Here is a 21,837-nt window from a genome sequence, read left to right as displayed (position 1 = left end):
TCATACTCTTTCAATTTTCGAGAGGCATACGCTACTACCTTACCTTGCTACATGAGCACACATCTCAAGCCTTTCAAAGATGCGTCACTATAAATCACAAACCCACCATCCCCCGAAGGAATGGTCAACACTAGAGTAGTAACCAGCCGGTGCTTCAACTCCTGAAAGCACTGCTCGTAATCACTGGTCCACTCAAACCGCATTCCTTTCCTGGTTAATCATGTCAGAGGTCTAGAAAGTTTAAAGAAACCCTCTACGAACCGACGATAGTAACCCGCCAGTCCCAAAAAACTCCGAACCTCCTATACATTCTTCGGCCTTACCCAGTCGACCACAACTTCAATCTTGTTAGGATCAACTGATATACCATCCCCAGTAACCACATGGCCTAAGAACGCAATATGACTCAACCAGAACTCACACTTCTTTAACTTAGCATACAACTTCTTCTCTCGCAGAATCTGTAATACTAACCTCATATGTTCCACGTGCTCTTCCGTATTCCTCGAGTATACTAGAATGTCATCAATGAACACCACCACTAACCGATCTAGGTACTCATGGAAAACCCTCTTCATCAGATCCATGAACACCGCCGGAGCATTCGTCAACCCAAATGGCATGACTAAGAACTCATAGTGGCCATATTTGGTTCGGAAAGCTGTCTTCGCTACATCCTCTGCTCTAACCCTCATCTAATGATATCCTGACCGCAAATTGATCTTCAAAAAGACCTGCGTTCCTTGCAATTGGTCAAAGAGATCATCTATATGAGGTAAAGGATAGCAATTGTTCATAGTCACCTTATTAATCTCATGGTAATCAATGTATATCCGCATCGACCCGTACTTCTTCTTCACAAACAACATTGGAGCTCCCCAGGGCAAAACACTAGGTCGAATGAAACCCCTGTCCAGTAACTCCTGTAACTGCTCCTTCAACTCCCGAAGTTCTGCTAGAACCATCCGGTATGAAGCTTTAAAGATCGATACCTTACCAGCCAGCAACTCTATCGCAAACTCCACCTCACGATCCGAAGGTAACCTGGATAAATCATCTGGAAGCACATCCGAGAACTCGCTGACTACCCGAATGTCCTCAAGTATCAACTTATCTCGCAGTGGTTCCTTCATACAAGTTAAGTACCCCTGAGATCCGTCCAAAAGTAGCCTCCTCGCCTGTAGTGCCGACAAAATCTATGGAGCTGAACGCACACACGATCTTATGAATTTGTACTCCTGCTCCCCAGGAGGTCTGAAAACTACCACCTTCCTACGATAGTCGATCACAGCATAATTAGAGAACAACAAATCCATCTCCAGAATGACGTCAAACCCCGACATGTCGTATACCACAAGATTCACCGGTAGCAACTTTCCCTGAATTTTCACTGGGCAGTCTACCCACATTGTCCTACAGAAAGATACACTCCCAGATGGTGTAGTAACAGATAATACCTCATTCATGTCTCGGTTCTCCACCCCATATCGTCCCACAAAATTCACAGAAACAAAGGAATGGGTTGCACCCGAATCAAACAATATAGAAGCTTTATTCAAAAGCAATAATAAGGTACTTGTCACCACGTTACCTACATGCTCAGCGTCAGCTGGAGTAAGAGAGTATACTCTAGTCAGATCTGTATTCGCCTGAATGGTTCCCCGAGGTATCTGATTGCTCCCTCGATCCCCATTGAATGCAGGCACATCTCGCTTCGGTGTATGACAATCACGAGACATGTGGCCTGACCGGCCACAGTTGTAGCAGTTACCCCCAAATGACCAGCACTCACCCTCGTGCCACTTGTGACATCTGGTACAACGACCACTAGTTTGGCTCATCTGAGAATCCTGGCGCTCGATATTTTGACGATAACCCGAGCCCTTGATCCTCTTCTTCCACGATCCATGACGAGATCCTATCAGAGAACCAGAAGGTACTGTCCTCTTCCTCGATTCTCGATCCACCTTGTCCTCTCTGATATCGGTCTCAATCACCGTGGTTTTATCCACCAGCACCGAGAACTCGTGGATCTGAAGCATACCCACTAGTTGGAGGATATCCTTCCTCAAACCCTTCTCGAACCTCCGAGTCTTCTTATACTGGCTCGAGATCATACATGGTGCAAAGCGGGACAGCTCTATGTACCAAGCCGCATACCCCTACACTGTCATACTCCCCTGAGTCAAAGTAGAAGACTCATCTGCCTTCGCATCACGTACTGAAGCCGGGAAGTATCTATTAAAGAACACCTCCTTGAAATGGCTCCACGTCATCTCCTCAGAACCACCCCTCTGCTTCTCCAGCAGACTCACCGTAGTCCACCATCGACCCACCTCCCTAGACAGTTGGAAAGTTGCATAAAGGACTTGCTGTCTATCCATGCAGTGCAAGACTTCCAGAATCCTCTTAGTCTTCTCCACCCAATCCTCTGCTATCGTCAGGTTAGGTCCTCTAGAGAACGTAGGAGGATGCATGCGTGTGAACCTCTCAATGGTGCACCTCCGCAGTAGTAGGAGAGCGCTCACGTCTCCTCACACTCCACCCAATCTCCCGAAACACTTGCCTCGTCAAACCTCGAGGCACAGAAGGAGACTCATCACTCGTAGTCTCCTCGGAGCCATTTCCCAGGTTATTATCCTTGGGCTCCATTCTGCAGCACAATAAGAATCTATCAGTATCCCAACAACACATAAAGTTAACACAATGATCTACACTAATCGTGTTAACTACTCCCTGCCACTTTTAGGTCTGTTCTATCACACTGACACGAAAGTCATCAATGATCTGCCCTGCTTTTACTAGAATCGTCATCCCAGGAAAAACACAAAATACCGTCGACAAATCCCGATCCAGCAACCGAACAACCCTTAAACAACTCTACCCATATCCACATCCTATACTCTGGTATGTACACACAACTAAGTCTAACCAAGTCTACAAGATCTAGTAACCTGGTTAGATCTGATACCAAGCTGTCATGCCCCGAACCCCGAAATGGGACCCAAGGATGAAAATGTAATCTAACTTGTCCCTATATCCGATCAGACATCCAAATTATTGCCCGATGCTATATCAATAACCCTTTTATACAAATTATTGTGAATGAACTCAAAATTGCACATCAGAATTTAAATGTAGCGACCAATGATGAACAAGTATAGAACACACACGCAGTATATGTGAAAGTAAGAATAACAACACGAAGATTTACGTGGTTCGGTAATGCCTACATCCACAGAAGTAATCGACAAAGGTTTTCACTATAAGAATGTCAAAGAACACAATATAATACAATTACAATGATCTTCCTCCTACAAATACACCCAGATTGATGTATATATAAACACCATAGAGGTTTTCCCTCCAAACACCCAACCATATTGAAGTTCACATTCGAAATTTAAAATCAACCTTGCTGCCTCGAGCCAAACCGTTGACTGATTGGGTCAATTAGTTGACTGATTCAAACAAAATGTAAATTGTCTGAATTATGGAGCAAACAGTCGACTGTTTTAGCCAATCAGTCGACTATTTGCTGCTGCTCCTTAACATAATTGATTTTTAACTATGTCTTCTTCCTTATTTATGCAACCCATTAAGTACATGAGCCATAAAAACACAACAGGCTCTATTAAGTAGATAAAAAACACTATAAAACTTGTCAGATCTTTATGACATGAATCTCTACGAAGTTTCAATTTGGGGTGTCCTTAGAAGTAATGCATTGTACTTAAACAACTTGGTTGTAGCAAAAAATAGACAAGAGTGGGTTTGCTCCATTCCTTTTGAAGGGGAGAGGGTTAAGAAGTTAATTTAGAAAATTGGAAGAGATTAGCAGCTTGTAGGGGTGGCAAAATGGGTTAATGGGTCGGGTACGGATGGGTTATAAACGGGTAAGGATTAAGCAAGTTTGTATTCGGGTTGACCCGTTTATTAACGTGGGACTAACAGGAAAAGTTAAATCCGTCTGTTTAATAAATGAATTATGAACGGGTCACCTATTTAAAAATATAATTTATTTATTTTAACTTTTTTTAAACATTTCACATACTTAAAAAAACTAAAAAATTAAAAAGGCTCTCCATTTTATTTATTAAAAACATTAAATGTATAAGATTGAAGAAGCTTGACTAGAAGCGATGAGCGCTGATGCACATTGGACCGACACTCATGCGAGGCTCACTGTGCCGCTGCGATTCCGAAACGTGAACGGTGCAGAGCCACCCTCTCTCTCTCCCCAACTGCCTATAAAGGGACGTCATCGTCTTCCTCAAACAAATCGTTCTGTTGTATGTTTTGGTCGCTTGAGTTGCAGAAATCTTCTTCATATCCATTTCTCGTTTGATCTCTCTCGATCTCTTAAGATGTCGTGCTGTGGAGGAAACTGTGGCTGTAGCTCCGGCTGCAAGTGTGGCAGCGGCTGCACTGGGTAAATTCCCCTGCTTAATTAATTTTGGTTTCGTTCTAGCGGATAACTTCTTTCGTTTAATTTTTTTTTGTTTTACTTTCTTGCCTAATGGAGGAGAGGAGAAAATCCTCGTGTTTTCGAATTTTTTGCCTCTTCTTGTTTATTATTATTATTATTATTATTATTATTATTATTATATGTTTTCCACTTTTCTGCGACTAACGGAGGATTAATCTCTGTTTGTTTCGATGGAAAATATCTTTAGGAAAATTCTTGGTCCGATCGTTTCAGCCTTTGTCGTATATGTTGGGGAATAAGACCTGGAGCGACAATCGCACTAGAAAAATAAACAAGCACACACAATCACAATGGAACACTGAATTTACGTGGTTCGGTCCAAACTGACCTACGTTCACGGAAGCACACACAACTGCACTATAAACTGGGAGAAATATTATAAGGAGGAGAAGGCATACTCAACTCTACTCTCTCACCACAACTCTTTGCTCTCTGCACTTCTCTGCACACTACACATACAACTCTCTTTGCAACACACCTCACTGCCTTTCTCTCTGCACTCTCAGCACACTACACACATTGCACATTTGCCTCACTGCAACCCACATATATATATATATATATATATATATATATATATATATATATACATACAGGAGGGGGGAGCAGCAAAATTCAAAGAAGGTGGCCGCTGTTTTAGCAATATCTGCAGAGTAGGCGACCGCCGATCTTCGGTGTCAAAGGTGGTGGCTGGTTTGGTGCGACTATCGCGGCTCCACTCCTGCAAAATCAACAGTATAGGTTGGGAAATGTTTTCGCGTGTCGTTATGCCCCCAAAGAAAGGGAAAAAGGAAAATCGCCGTCTCCTAAAGCAGTTTCGAGAAGAAAAATAGTTTCTATATTTCCGTTCTTTAGTTCCAACTTTCTGAAAACAGACATGCTTTGCCATAAGATGTTCCTTGAAGTTTTTATTTTTTTATTTTTTTCTCCTTTTTCCTCTTTTTTTATGTGATTTTTAAATTTAATTTTAGCCGGTTGAACAGAGCATGATCTGCCTACTTTAATTCGGCGTCCTGGCGTAGTAGTTTTTTGATCTGTAGTTTACATGTATTTGTTGGGCTCTCAATTTTCTGGGCACCCCAGAGAGTAATTTCTTACCTACGATTATAAATTCTGTGAATTTAAATATAATATCTGAAATTATTTGATGATGATGTTTGCAGGTGCGGGATGTACCCTGACCTGAGCTACACGGAGACCACCACCACCGAGACTCTGATCGTCGGCGTCGCACCCACCGGGAAGGCGTATGTGGCCCATTCTCCTGAAATTAATTCTGCCATTAACAGCAATTATTAATTAATAGTCATAATAATTGTAAAATCATATGCAGATTTATCTTCTATACTTGACTAATTAAAGCAAATAATGATGATAATAACGATAAATTTGCAGTTACTTTGGAGGATCTGAGATGGGGGTGGGAGCGGAGAACGGAGGATGCAAATGCGGAGACAATTGCACCTGCGACCCCTGCACCTGCAAATGAGAGCAGCAGTAGTAGAAAAAGCAGAGACGGCCTTCCATGAAGACGAAGAACAAGAAGAATAATAATTTAAAGTAAACAATAGTGGTAGTAGTATGATGATGCCTGAGCTTGTGGGCAATCCAAGCTGTAGCTGTTCCCTTTCTCTTTCTACAAAAAGGCAGTGTATGCTGGTAGAAAGTCTCTGCTATGAAATATGAATTACGTATAATGGGTTTGCGTTCTTGGAACAGAGTTTGAGTTTTTATTAATGGATGACTGGAAATTTCCTTCTGTTTCAGTTCAGATTTGAAACTGTTGGTGAAGGAGATTTGGTGCAGGTGCCTATTCAATTTGAGTTGGCAGAGTGATACTTGAACTAATTACTAATTCGAAAATATTGAGTTTATAATTCAGCTCCAATTCAATCCATCATAAAATTATTAAATCAGAGTTCGGTTGAATCAATTAGAAAAGTTTTAAATCAGAGATTAAATTATGCTTTAAATTCGACTCCAAATTTTATCGTTTTATCTTTTCTTTTTATGACTCATATGTTCTTTTACTTCAGAAAGTGAAGTATTTTTTTGGAAAATGGTAAAACTTTATGAGAACAGTTCATTTGGAAATTAATAAATGTTGCTGAATTTTTTTAGTTTCTAACATATTTATATAAAATTTAAAATGATATCTACAATAACTTTTAAATATACAAATATGTAATTCATAAAATAAATTCTAATTTGCTTTCTTGTATATGAGATAAATTCCTCTTTCTAACCTAATTAGGTGGCACCAAACCGGTGAAATGAAAATATTATCGCCCGCTCATTGATGTATCCCTACTCACTTGTAATTTGCTAGACAAATAACAAGACACATTATAATGAGTTGAGAAAAACTTTTATAATTTACTTATATGTCAACTTTATTTATTTATTTTTAATAAATATATACTCTTAATTTTATATTTATTCTACTAAATAACTTAATTTATTTTTTTCCTTTCTTCAAATAAATAAGATCATGAAATGTTTCAAATTCATTTTTATTTTTTAATTTTTAGTGTTGTTTTTCTTTAAAAAAATGTATAAATTTAAATACATAAATGGAAAAAAGATGTTAGGTTTATTATGAGAAGAAATAATAATTAGGATTTGTTTATATGGTGTATTTAAGATTGCCACTATTTAATTGAAACAATCTATACATGATGTGATAAACCTAGTCTTCCTAATAATTTTTTCATAGGGACCTATATAACAATTATCATCTCTTAGTTTTCCTATACTATCTTTATTAAGGAAATTACTCAATTTTCCAGCAAACCGTTGACAGTTTCAATAAACCATTCGACGATTGTTTCGACGGTTTAAGATAAAATGGTTATTGTGATTAAACCGTCAACGGTTTCACCAAAACCATCGATGGTTACACCTGTTGCTGAAATGCTGAGAATCCTAACAATTGAAGATTTGCGAATATCTGATTGTATGTAGTAATCTGTGATTTTTCAGATTATATTACTTGAATATCTGTTTGTATTTAATAGACTAGAATTTCTTTGATTTAGTATTTAAATTTTTTTAAATTTGTATTTTGAATTCGTAACAACTATACTTTGTACAAGTCCTATATATAGGACATCTCTGTATCAATGAAAGTGTCTTGCATTTTCTATATGGTATTAGAGCTCTTTCTCTAACGAGCTTTTTTTTTTCCCTCTCTCTTTCCTAATGGTCATTTCTTCTAAATATGTTGTTATCACCACCCTCGACACTCCCGGCAGTGGACACTCTTCTCTTATTGCCATCAATGCTCGCTCTTAGCTTCTCTTGAAGCTTACCCCTTCCAACTTCCCTTCTTGGCGCCCCCAACTGACGTCATTGCTTATTAGCTATGACCTTTAGGGTTATCTTGACGGTACAATCGTTTATCCGTCATGAACCATTTCTCCCAGTACCTCCTCTTCCAGTTCATCTTCTACAAGTGTCTCCCAATCCGACTTTCTAGCGTTGGCTTTAGCAAGATAAGTTGATCCTCCACGCCATCCTTGCATTTGTTTTCGAGCCGGTCATGCCGCTTATTGTCGCTTCCACCACTGCTCATGATGCTTGGTCCATGTTGCAATGATTGTACGTCAATCGTTCACACACTCATGTTATGTAACTTAAGGGGGAGTTGACTCTCACTCAAAGAGAGTCCTACTCAGTCTCGAAATATCTCCACGCCATCAAGGTATTAGTTGATGAACTTGTTGTGATTGACTCTCCCGTCTTAGTGGATGACATTACTTTGTATCTCATCAACGATCTTGGCCCTAAGTATCATGAGATTGCACTACTTATTTTGGCACGTGAGACTTCTCTTACATTTGAGGAGTTTCATGACATGCTGACGTCACAAAAGTTACTTACGACGTGTTGATGCGTCCAATGCTGTTCTAGTTGCCACTGAAAGTTGTGGTATGCTCGGATACCACTCGTCGCCCCGGAAGTATATAGAGTCAAGAGGGGGGTGAATGGACTCTTTCGCGTATTTTCGACTTTCTCTACAAAATAATAATCTTGGCAAGAAGCAAGCAATTATATCACAATATATAAATTAAAATTATGAACAAGACACAAATTAAAGAGTAGGGTAGAGGAGCTTAACACAGGTATTTTAACATGATTCGACACCAAGCCTACATCCACGCCTTGAGACGAACTCAAGGATTCCATAATCCACTAAGGAACTCCTTCATTGGCAGAGAAGCCTTACAACGAGAGAAAAAAATCCCTCAATGCTCACCAAGAGCTTTCACATGGGAACAAATCCCACCGCTTACCAAGAGCCGCAAGGTTCGCCAAGAAGCCTTGCAAATTTGGTTCACCAATAACCTTCAACAACGGTTCATAAAGAACCTTACAACTTGGTTCACAAAGAACCTTTTACAACAATATGGGTATACAAAACAATGCTCCTCAAAAGAGTTGATATCAAATACAAAGCAACCTTACGCTACTCCCTCAAGGAAGGAATCAGACAAGATTAGAGAGCAAGAGAGAATTTGAGTACTTAGGATGATAAACTATATGCAAAGTGCTTAGGGTTGGTATTCAAAAGATATTTTTCAATAAGGTCATCAAAACCATATTTAATCAAATCTATTGACTTATATTTATAGGTAAAATGGGCTACTAGCTGTTTTATGGCCATTGGGATGATATATTATATGTTTAAATTGAAAACAAGCCATTTATAGCCATTAGGGACTGAATCCCGATGTTAATCGTCGACTATTTGACCCCAATCATCGACTATTGGACTGCATTCATCGACTAATTGCCCCAATTCGTCGACTATTAATATTCTACCTAAAATCATCGACGATTACCACAAACTAGAAAAATTCATCAACATGAAGGTTGTGAGATTTTTTCTTAGCTTTCCATAGATACCAAGGTTGTCCTTTTTGGACTTTTCTAACAAAATTTATGCTTCAAATACCGAAAGGTGTTGAGGAAATTTGAGAGGTGCATAACTGAGGTTTTAAACCCAACTAGGACCAAGTTTGTTGACTCTATGAGTCCTTCCCATTTTGATTATGACAAACTCCAACAGTTCTTACCTGTGTATTGAGTTCTTTGAACATGATCATCCTTTGTATGCACTAAGGGTAGGAACACAAAGAAACTATAAGGAATGCAAAGATAACATCACATATGACATTTGAAGAGCAAAGAGGTTGAAGAAAAAAAAGAATGAAGACCATTTGTTTATTGTAATTGCATTTCATTTGGGTCTGTAATAATTATGGTCTATAATAATTAATGCATTGCATACATGATAGGTGAATAAACTCAATGACCATAGATTGACCTTAGGACCCCATGCACATAATGAAAAATCCTTTAAGCTAAAATGTCACATTTATACAAATAGGGATAAAACTTAGGGTCATAATTAGGGTCAAAATTATGTTTTTGAATAGCCCTGATGGACTGAACCCTTCTAGTAATAACCAGCTTGGTCGACCGAACCCTTGGCATTATAAATGCCTTGGTCAACCGAACCGGTCAGAAGTTAACATGTTGACTTCGCTCGGTCAGCTGTTCTAAATTGAACATATCGTTCTAGGTCGACCGAATCATAAAGCGTCTAACCCCCCAATTGCTCGATCGACCAAATGTGTAGTTCATTTTAGCCTGGGTCGACCAAACCTAGATGAGTAGCCGACCGTCCCTTGTCTTGGTCGACTGAACCCACGAAGGGTTCAAATTCACCTTGAAATGGTTAACCATACCTACAGTTTAAAATTGCAAACGGTCAATGGAACTTATTAAAGTGGTCGATCGAACCTTGAATATGGTCGACTGAACCTCTCGGGTTGGCAAAATTTTTACTGTAGTTAAAAAGGGTTAATTTTCTTTAAACATAATTAAACATTTTCGAAAATACCAAATGAGTCCCCAACGGTTATATTTTTTGGATTATCTATATCTACTCCCTCATTTGTCTTAATTAGTATCAGATTAGCAAACATCATTAGCAAAAATCTTTTGAATTTTTAAATACTCATTTTTCCCATACAAGCTTACAAATCCCACTCTTACACATTCATCTTGCAAAATTTCTTTGGTGAGAGTATCTTGAAATCATCAATACCATAAGCTTACACTCTCACACTCTTTGATTGATATTGATTTTTATTGAGAGTAAGCTTAAATTTTTCCCTTGTAATTTTATTCATAAGTTTCTTTGGGAAAACTCTGTAGGGCTTGTGAGTCTTGCATTCTTGTTGCAAGAATCAAGAGCTTGTATTGTGCTTTTAGCAAAATATTTTTGACAACTAGAAATCCAAATATCTCTTGTACTTGATACTTGATAAATTATTTTTGAGATATTTAATTGTGTTCTAAAAATCTTTGAAACCATATTTGTGATATATATTGTTTCAAAGAATCTCTCATAATACACTCTCACATATTCCTTGCTATATTGACATTTGTTTTACTATACTTCATTGAGCGTATAATTTCTATCATATTGAAGTGCATTGATTGTATTGGTACATACTTACTTATTGGAGAAGCATTGATATTGTACACAAAATTTATATTGTTGATCTATTGTATTCCAAGCGTGACCTGAGGGGGTGTTGATCTAGCTTATAAGGATTGGTTGTAAAGGTTGGGGTCAACCTTGTTAATCTGACTTGGGGTTTCCCTTGCCTTGTAAGGAAAGGGTGTTGTATTCGGTGTCGCTCCACCTGCTAGTGAGCTTTAGTGGAATCCTTGAGCTTGCAAGATAGAGGCGCGAACGTAGGTACATATATTGAACCTTGATAACACATCTGGTGTCATCTTCACTTTATCTGCTTTGCTATATTATGCTCACTTATTTAAATTTATCTGGTGTAAATTAATTGCAGTTGCATCTGTTGGTTTATTTTATACATGCTCTAGATTGACTCTAGGTTTGTGAAATATTGCTACTGCTTAGTTGACATAGGTAAAGAATTTTTTAATATCCAATCCACCCCCTTCTTGGGATTACACTAAATTCAACAAAGTTTGTAAAAGATTATAACATTAATATAATTTAAAACTTGTCCTTATGAAATTTCTTTTGAATATAAGAAATCTTATTTATGAAAACACATTTGAAAGCTCATTTTGATATCTTATGTGCTAGTATGTCCTTTATAAAAATATACTTGACTTTCTTGATGTAGCGTCCCCCTTTCGGGCTTTGTCACTTAACCTAGTGGGCCTTGCGCCCATAGCAACAACAGGTACCTATCAGAGCGCTTACTGAGATTGAGGCGTTACGTATTGCCGTCCCTCAATTCAGCAAGCCCCCAAGTGGAGAGTCTTACTTTGCCACAATCATTCATAAGTAAGAGTTCTCGGGGATCGGGGGTAACTACCCCTTTGCTCTAATACCAAATTGTGATGCCCTTTTTTTTTTTATACAGTCAAATACCTTTGATACCATCATAATAATTAACGAAGTCCACCTGGACCTAATGTGGGGTACTGAGGATACACCTATCCATATTCATATTTTATCTATGCAGTAAAAAACATAACACATCTAAACTTTAAGTACAATACCAGAGTACTACAATCTCCCAAAAATATATATACCAACCTCCTAAAATCATCAAATTCTCCAAGTCTATATAAACATATACCCAGTCCCAAAATAAAATCATACCCTGACAAATAATAATGTACTCCTCCCCTATCTCGAAGTTCGATCTGCTTGACATCCTAGATTTCTTGAAATGTTTAAAATCTATGGGGTGAGACACCTCTTAGTAAGTGGAAATAAATTATTATCAGTGTGTGGAAAATGAGTTTTAGTGTAGCATATCATGTTCATAAAAATATTAATTTGACTGAGGAATCATGGAAAATTGTACTTATATCCATATATATATACCATATTCTTTTCTCAAAAATGTAATTATACTCAATAAATATCTTTGTGTACAAAATATCATATCTGTTAAAGTACAATCATAATTAAGTGTATCGCGTTTGTAATGAGGAATCCATTCATATCATTGTCATGTAATTACCCCACATGACTGGGTTGTGCGGCCCGAAGGCGGGACCTAACCATGCCTGGCTTACCAGGTTAGATCAAAATACCTCATCTGTAGTACGGTTATCCCACCGCAATCTAGTTCGGACCTAGGAGCAGTCAACATCTCTTTGAAGGCTCAACCTACTTCCATTACCATCACACTCCCCAAGCTGTATGGTTGCACTAACTCATTCACTAGTAACGGTACAGTGCTCTCATATCAATAATCAACCGGGTTCTCATTTCCATCACTTATTATACATATAAATCCATTTCCAAAATTTTCATTTCTCATTAACATGCTCAAGATCATGAGTATCCATGTGTATGTATCACGTCTGGTCTGTAACTCATGGTTGTTCACCATATCTATCAGTATAAAACCATCGTGTCTGTATATATCATATATCACCATATCATATCTGATTAAAACATGTCTGTATAAATTTCATTTCATCATATATGTGTAAGACATATCTGTACAGATTTTATATCAACATAACTATTTAAAACATGTTTGAACATTTCTCATATCAACATAGTTTATATCTCAACATAAGCCACATTACATCATATAATGTATTCACCGATTTGTTTTTCAGTAATCAAAATCATTTCTCATGCTACACATATTTTAAATAATATTTAACCATATATTGATTATCCAATAAAACATTAAATAGTTCCAAAACTATTATTTCATATATGCCTAATAAGTCAGAAAATTCACATATAATATTTTCACATCATATTTCGATTTAATCAATTTAACTTCCCAAAAGTCGTGACATAATTTATTCCCCTTACCCAATTCCTGGAGAAATGCCCGCAAGGATCCTAAAGTAGTGCCTGCAGCATTCGCACAAATTCATGTATTCACATATCCTAATTTAATTAGCTCAGCCTCGGAATAAATTACTATCCTAACATCCCTAGGCTCACACGGTCCCATTAACTGATTAAATTCTAAAGAAAACATGGTTATGATCCACTTTCCATATTTAAATTTAATTTCTAACATATTCAAAAACACCAATATGATCAAATCCCCGCAGTTTAATCTAATTCCAAAATATTCCCAAAAATCTAATTTAATCAAATCCCTGCAACTTAACTTAATTCCAAAATATTCCCCCAAAATTCTATTTAATCAAATCCCTATAGTTTAATTTAATCTTGGAATATCTCCAAAAGTCTAATATGATGAGATCTTGCAGTTTAATTTAATTCCCATAAATATTTTTGAAAACCTAGTATAATAAAATCCTACAATTTAATAATTAAATACTACAATTTAATCAGTTAAAATTTTAAAACAACAAACATAATTTGTACTCCTCACCTTAGCCTTGGAGTGGTGCCTAAGATCCCCAAATAAAAAATTTGCTCCAATTAAAATAACGAGGATCGAAGCCGAGACCTCGTGGTAGTGTTCGTTTTTTGATTCGGCTCACGGGTGGGGGGGGGGGGAGAGAGAGAGAGAGAGTATGTTTTGGTTTGGGGGGGGGGTTCAATTGAACTCTCAGGAAAAAAATTTGATCCTGAAGAAAAGTTTAATTTTAATTTTAATTTAATTTAATTTATTTTTCTCCTTCCATACATATTATTTTTGGGGTCATTAAATTTGAGGCTTTAGGACATAAAACTTGTTTTGACAACCAGGACTAAGTATGTAAATGTTCATAATACGAAGATGTTGAAAACTTGTCCCTTATGAAAAAATATTTTGAGTATAGGATTCTTTTGTCAAACTCTTTCATTTATCTTTGAAATTATGAATATTGAGTTTGTAACTTAGTGAAATCCTATATACTCATGTGTCCTAGTATGAACATGCATTACTCAAAAATCATGCAAGAAACACAACCGCAAGAGTTACAAAAATTCCTATCTCAAACACTCCCCATTACATATAATTCTATAATAGCTTCCTTTGGTTGTGATTGGATTCTTTCAAGTGAGTGTCCTTTTTATTTTTCCTACTTGAACGTCCACTCGGTCCAATCTTTACATTTGATCTAGTATTTTTATGTATTTGTCACTTGTACCTGGACTAACTTAATCTGAAAAGATGGATTACACTAGGAACAACAAATAGGTTAATATCATCAAAACACATTAATTATGATTAAGTAGCCACCAAGGCTAACAACCACTTTGAACTCCACTCGGCGCTGCACTTCTGCTTCCACTTTCAACCGCAACTAACGTTCCGGCCCTAGTTCCTTTGGTTAGCTTTGCTCCAACTCTGGTCGCAATAATTGCAAGGAGCAGTCTGGTAAGCCTCAAATCATTTGTCAATTGTGTGACAAAGTCGACCGCTCAACCAAGACTTGTTACTCGGCTTTAGGAGTGAATTCTATTAATTGTGCCGCTACAAATGCGTCCATCAACAAAAAATTGGCTTGTTGATTCCGCTGCTTCTCACAACATCACCTTAGGTCTTGCCAATCTCTCTGTTCACTTGGAGTATGATGGCACAGATGAGGTCATCATTGGCAATGACTCAGGTTTGTGAGTCACACATGTTGGCTCTATGCCTTTTCCCTCTTCCTTGAAACCATTTAAATTGATTAACACTCTTTGTGTTCCTAATATTCACAAAAATATAATCTCCGTTCATAGTTTCACTCATAGCAATGATATCTATCTTGAGTTTCAACCATTTTATTTTCTTATGAAGGATCGGAGTTTGGGGGTGACTCTACTTCACGATAAATTTCAAGACGGTGCCTATCCAATGCTGATGCCGTCTTCCGCTAAAGCGTCTTTTGTTTTAGTAATTGTTGGTTAACAAATAACAGTGAACACTTGACATAGACGACTTGGGCATCTTTCAAATAAAGTAGTTGAGTTTGTTATTCGTACCTTTTCTCTACCAGTTGTAGTGTCTAGTGTCTCTTCATCTTCCATTTGTAATGCTTGTCAATGCAATAAAAGTCGCAAGTCGCCTTTTTCTTCCACTTCTTTTGTTAACACTCATCCACTTAAATACCTTTATAATGATGTTTGGGGCCCTACCAATTCCACTTCGCTTGATGGGTTTCATTTTTATGTCCTGTTTATTGATCACTTCACTAAATATTGTTGGTATTTTCCCATCCGATGAAAAGGTGATGTTTGCAACATTTTTTGTCAATTGAAAGGGCTACTTGAAAGGCAGTTTGGTTTCACATCAAACACTTATACTCTGATAATGGGGGTGAATTTCAAGCTCTGATACCATATAGAAAATGCAAGACACTTTCATTGATGTAGAGATATCCTATATATAGGACTTGTACAAGATATAGTTGTTACAAACTCAAAATACAAACTCAAAAATATTTAAATACTAAATCAAAGAGATTCTAGACTATCAAATACAAATAGATATTCAAGTAATACAATCTGAAGAATCCCAGATCTTCGCATACAATCGAATATTCACAAATCTTCAATTGTTAGGATTCTCAGCAGTTCAACAACAAGTGTAATAGTCTAGGGTCTTGGTGAAACCGTCGATGATTTAGTCATAGTAACCATTCTGTCTTAATCTGTTGAAGCAATCGTCGAATGGTTTATTGAAACAGTCAATGGTTTGTTGGAAAATTGAGTAATTTCCTTAAAAATATTTTCGGTATCGAGAAAACAAAATGGTAGTAATAGGTTGCATTCCCATCTTACATCTTATGGTTGCTCAACTGCATGGAAAAATGAAGCAAATGAACTATTGTGTTCTCTCGTGCAATGTAAGGTAAGGTTTTGTGTTTGAATTCATAGCATATTTGGTACTTAACTAATTATGTGGAAAAATGGAATGAAATTGATTATATATAATTTTAAATATTTAGTATATAATTTTTTATGGACTAATCATTGTACTCAATTGATGTGTTTTATTTTAAAATTTCCAATAAATAAATCTAAATTTCAAAATTTTAGATTTATATGATGATTGATGAATGATGATATATATATATTGTCGCCGTTAATAAGTGAAAGACCATAATCAAATTGAAGTAAAAATTAGGACAATTCTTGGAGGATTTGAGATGTTATCTAGAGGTATACTATACTGTCCAAGTCAAACAAAAGACGAATTTCAAGGTTGACAACAATAAAATGAGCATAAGAATGTCTTTATCCACTAAAAGCTCCACATGAGCAATCACCAAACGTTTTCACTATGAGAATGTCAAAGAACAATTTACAATACAATTACAATGATCTTCCTCCTACAAATACACCCACACTGATGTATATATAAACACCACAGAGGTTTTCCCTCCAAATACCCAACCATATTAACGTTCACATTCAAAATTTGAAATCAGCCTTGCTACCCCAAGCCAAACCATCAATTAATTGGGCCAATTAGTCTAATGATTCAAACATAATGTAAATTTTCTGAATTCTGGAGCAAATAGTTGACTGCTTCAGCCAATCAGTCGACTGTTTGTTGCTGCTCCTTAGCATATTTAATTTTCAACTATGTCTTCTTCCTTATTTATGAAATTGATCAAGTATATGAGCCACAAAAACACAACAATCTCCACCTTGGTGAGTATACGTCATTTAGGAGAACCTAAAATACATTACTTATTGCTCCACCTTGACATTGGAATGTTAGGTTGGGTCCATCTCCCTTCTAGCACTTGGAGACATGAAGTAAGTCAAAGCAATGCTTAAAATTTTCAATAGTAACCGGTTTTGTCAAAATGTCCATTGCGTCTTTAGATATGTGAACCTTCTCCAATACAAGTTCACCTAAAGTAATCAATTCCAGACCTTGTGGAACCTTACATTAATATGCTTGGTTCTAGCATGGTCCAGTTGATTCTTCACTAAGTAGATAACGCTCTAACTATCACAATGTAGCATAACCCCACTTTACTGTATACCCAGCTTTTTTGATCAAACTGGTAAGCAATAAGGCTTCCTTTACAGTTTCGGCAACTACCATGTATTCATATTCAGTTATAGACAATTCCACAGATTGTACCATGGACCTCCAACATATAGGTCCTCCCATAAGGGGAAAGAAATAACCCATTGTAGACCTTCTATCATCCATATTTCCTGCATAATCAGCATCAACAAACCCCACAACTAATTTACTATCTTGTTGCTTGCCGAACATGATGCCATAACTGGAAGTAACCCGTAAGTATCTGAAAATCCATTTAACGTCTTCCCAATGTTGTCTACTTGGATTAGAGAGAAATTTACTCACCATACGCATTGCATGTGCTAAGTATGGTCTTGTACATACCATGACATACATAAAACTCCCTATGATGCTAGCATAGAGGACCTTTGACATCTTTCAGATATCATCATCTGTATTTGGATATTTAGTAGTAGACAATTTAAAATGACTCGCTAGAGGTGTACATATCGGTTTAGCATCAGCTATGCTGAACCTTTCCAACACCTTCTCCACATAACTACCCTGGGATAACCACAACCTCCCTGTAGTTTTATTCTAGCGAATCTCCCATCCCAAGTATCTTCTTGGCAGGACCAAGATCCTTTATGTCAAACGCTTTATGCAACAAATCCTTTAACTGATTTATTTCAGTTAAATCCTTCGCAATTATTAACATGTCCTCGACATACAACAATAAGAAAATAAAAGAACTATCATCAAGCTTCTTCACGTACACGCAAGAGTCATACTAACATCTTTTGTAACCTATCATGATCATATAGGAATCAAATCTTTTGTACCATTGCCTTGGAGACTATTTCAGCTTGTAAAGAGACTTCTTTAACTTGCAAACTAAGTTTTCTTGCCCTTGTTCACTGAATCCCTCCTGGTGTACCATATAAATCAGTTCCTCCTAGAAATGTCATCCTTACATCCATTTGTTCCAAATGCATATCATAATGTGCTGCTATCCCCAACACTACCCTAATGGAAGTGTGTTGGACCACAAGTGAAAATATTTCATCATAATTTATTCCTTTTTTCTATGAGTACCCCTTTGCCACTAACCGTGCCTTGAATTTCTCTCATTCATTTTCTGAAATTGCTTCCTACTTCCTATATATGTAGTGATTCCGTTTCCTCAATAATAGCACCTATCCACCTACTTTTCTCCTGGCTGTGCACTGCCTCTTGAAAAGTAGTTGGATCATTGCAACTACTAATGAAAACATAAGATACTAACTCTTCAAACCCATACCTTGATGGTGGTCTGATAGTGCGTTGGATCTCCGTCTAGGAATATTGTCGACTTGCTGGTTTCCAAAGTTAGAACCCCTTGCACCCAAGGGACCAAGATCATTATCATTGCCCTAAGTTTCTAACTCCACCTGCATAGCATGTTTGTCTTTGCTCCAATTTTTTGGCTCCTGTTTCTCTTCATCATCAACTTGAGTATGCTTCACTATAGCTTTCTCATCGAAAACTACATCCTTGCTGATCACCACTTTGTTTGTCATTGGATCCCACAGTTTGAACCCCTTCACACCCTTTTGATCTCCCAAAAAAATACAACATCTAAAATCTGCGTCAAGCTTTGATATCTCCTCATTAGACACATGAACATAGGTTGGACAACCAAATACCTTCAATCCCGAATAATCTACTGCATTTTCCATTCAAACCTCTTTTGCCACTTTCCCCCTCTAGCGATGCCCTTGGTAAAAAGTTTACCAAGAAACAAGTCATACTAACTGCCCCTGCCCAGAAGTTCTTTGGTGGCCCTGCATTAAACCTAAGACACTGAACTCTTACAACTAGAGTTCGGTCCATCCTTTCATCCACACCATTTTGCTGAGTTGTTCAGCTAAAAGTAAAATGTCTCTTAATGCCTTGCTGCTCAAAAAATTGCATGAACCTAGAATCAGCGTACTTGGTCCCATTGTTTGAGCTAAGGCATTTGATTCTCCTCCTCGTCTAGTTTTTCACTTCAGTTTTCCATAACTTAAGCTTGGCAAACGTATCAAACTTGTGCCACATGAACTATACCCATACTTTCCATGAGTAGTCGTCAACAAAACTCACAAAGTAAACATGTCCTCCTCTTGATGCTACTCTAATCGACCCCCAAACATTAGAATGTATATAATCAAGAATATGTTCCGTCTTATGAATTTCTAATTTGGATTTTGCCCTATTTTGTTTCTCAAGAACATAAAGCTTGCAAAAATTCAGCTTACATGTTTTCATACCTTTCAAGAGTTTCCTCTTATGAAGTTCTTTCATACTATGTTCACCCATATACTCAAGCCACATATGCCGCAAACGGTTTCATCAAATTTAGAATCTACGGCTGCAGCCCTACCTACAATAGTAGTTCCCTGCAGTGTATAAATATTTCCATCTAAATTTTACCATTTTATCACCATCAGATTACCTTTGCACACTTTCATAATCCCACCTTCAGACTTGTAATTGAATCCATTACAATCCAAAGTGCCAAGTGAAATGAGATTCTTCTGTAGGTCCGTTATGTGTCTTACATTACTGAAGGTTCTCATAGCACCATCAAACATTTTAATTCTAACACTTCTTATGCCAATGATTTTACTAAAGACATAATTTCCCGTAAGAACTGAACCTAAATTCACGAACCTATAAGTGTTGAACCACTCCTTATTTGGAGTCATATGGTAAGAACATGCCGAGTTTAGGATCCATAAGTCTATGAGATGATCCAACCCTGACAAAACTGAAAGTACATCACCATTAGTACAAATTGAATTTTCTTCTTGAATTACATTTGCTGATTTTGAAGTTTCTTCATACTTTTTAGCATTTCCTTTCTTCCAATCCAGACACTCCAGTCTAATGTGCCCCCTTTTACCGCACTTATAACACCAGATGTCCTTTTTCTTCCTTAATTGAGTTTGGGGTTTTTGACTTGATCCATTTTTGAATTTTCCTCTCCCACGATCATGGTTACCTTTCTCCACAAGTCTTTCTTCAGGTGAATTTTCTTTGCAGACTTTCATTCTTTGATGAAACCCCAACAAAGCACTTGTCACCTTTTCTAAGTTTAAGGTCTCTTTTCCCCATGTAAGAGTGATAACTAGGTTATCATATGTGTGAGTTGCTGCTAAGGAATTCAGTAGCATCAACGCCTTATCATCCTCTTCAAATTTTACATCAACCTGTATTAAATCACTTATGATTTGATTAAATGCGTTGATGTGTTGATTCAAGTTTGAACCATCCACCATCTTAAGCCAATAAAGACGCCGCTTAAGAAATAATTTGTTAGTATGATATTTGGATATGTACCGGCTTTCAAGCTTTTGCCAAACAGCCGCAAGTGAATCTTCCTCCATGACATGATAGTGCTCTTCGTTGGCCAAACACAATGGTATTGTTGCAACAACCTTTGCTTCTAATTCTTTCCAATTAGCCTTATCCATACCTTTCGGTTGAACACCATACAAGGCCTTTACCATCATTTTCTACACAAGCAAATCCTTCACTCTCCTCTGTCACAAACCGAAGTTTTCGGTTCCATCAAATTTGACAGCATCAAATTTCGTAGATGAAGTGCCCAATGCCATAACAACAACGCTCTGATACCCATTGTTGTGAATGAACTTGGAATTGCACAGCGAAATTGATTACGCGTCAAAGTTGCATAATTATGTTTTGAAAATCATGAATTGAGGATTGCAGTTTTACTTAAATGCCTAATTACGTCCAATATTTGAATATTGAGCTCAATTTATAATATTTGAATTTTTATTCTATTTTTATTCATAAATTTATGAGTTTTTTTATTTAATTATTAGAAGGTATTTTAGGAATTAAAAAGATGAAGCGGGCCATGCAAAATGATGCAAATGAAGGCGTTGAGTGCAAGACAAAGCTAATTGGACGATTGTTGACAGTTTCAACATTGTTTCATAATCTAGGCGTAACTATCTCATCCGAACTCCGATTGAGATGATTCAAGATGCTGTGCAACGCCAAGAAAAAGTTCTACAACTTTCATGTTTTTAGTTTTGAAAGATACTAGCTGCATCAAGGTTGAATTTGGGCTTGAAATCACTGCATCTGCTGCAGCAGTGTGTGTGTGTGTGAAGCGTGAAGGCCCAAAAGCAATATTGCATTGGCCATGCAAAAGTGAAGAAGCTGGGCCACGCAAAAGAATAATAAAGGAGACAAAATTTTATGCTTAATGGGCTTGGCACAAAATGGATTAAATACAAAAGGGGGCAACCATGCAATAGAATGAAGAGTGAGCCATGTATGTGGGCCGTGTGAAACTAAAGAGAGGGCTGTGTGTGCAGCAATTAAAAAGGCCCATTTGGCCAGCTTTTGGGAAAAAAAAATTTTGGAGTTTGCATGGGC

At 37.2% G+C, this 21,837-nt stretch overlaps 1 protein-coding gene across 1 annotated transcript; it reads left to right on the top strand.

Annotated features, from left to right (window-relative positions):
- The first annotated feature begins 4,083 nt into the window (after positions 1 to 4,083).
- On the top strand, positions 4,084 to 6,255 carry LOC131159760 (metallothionein-like protein type 2). Its single transcript, XM_058114916.1, has 3 exons — positions 4,084 to 4,432; positions 5,653 to 5,736; positions 5,885 to 6,255. Exons 1-3 carry the CDS (start codon positions 4,143 to 4,145, stop codon positions 5,976 to 5,978), a joined length of 468 nt encoding a protein of 155 aa, XP_057970899.1. The 5' UTR covers positions 4,084 to 4,142; the 3' UTR covers positions 5,979 to 6,255.
- The last annotated feature ends 15,582 nt before the right edge of the window (positions 6,256 to 21,837 follow it).

The sequence above is a fragment of the Malania oleifera genome, chromosome 7 (assembly GCF_029873635.1).
Source record: "Malania oleifera isolate guangnan ecotype guangnan chromosome 7, ASM2987363v1, whole genome shotgun sequence".
In the NCBI taxonomy this organism is placed as follows: Eukaryota; Viridiplantae; Streptophyta; class Magnoliopsida; order Santalales; family Ximeniaceae; genus Malania; species Malania oleifera.
Note: the sequence above shows the minus strand (reverse complement) of the source record. Positions and strands in the feature narration are given on the sequence as shown.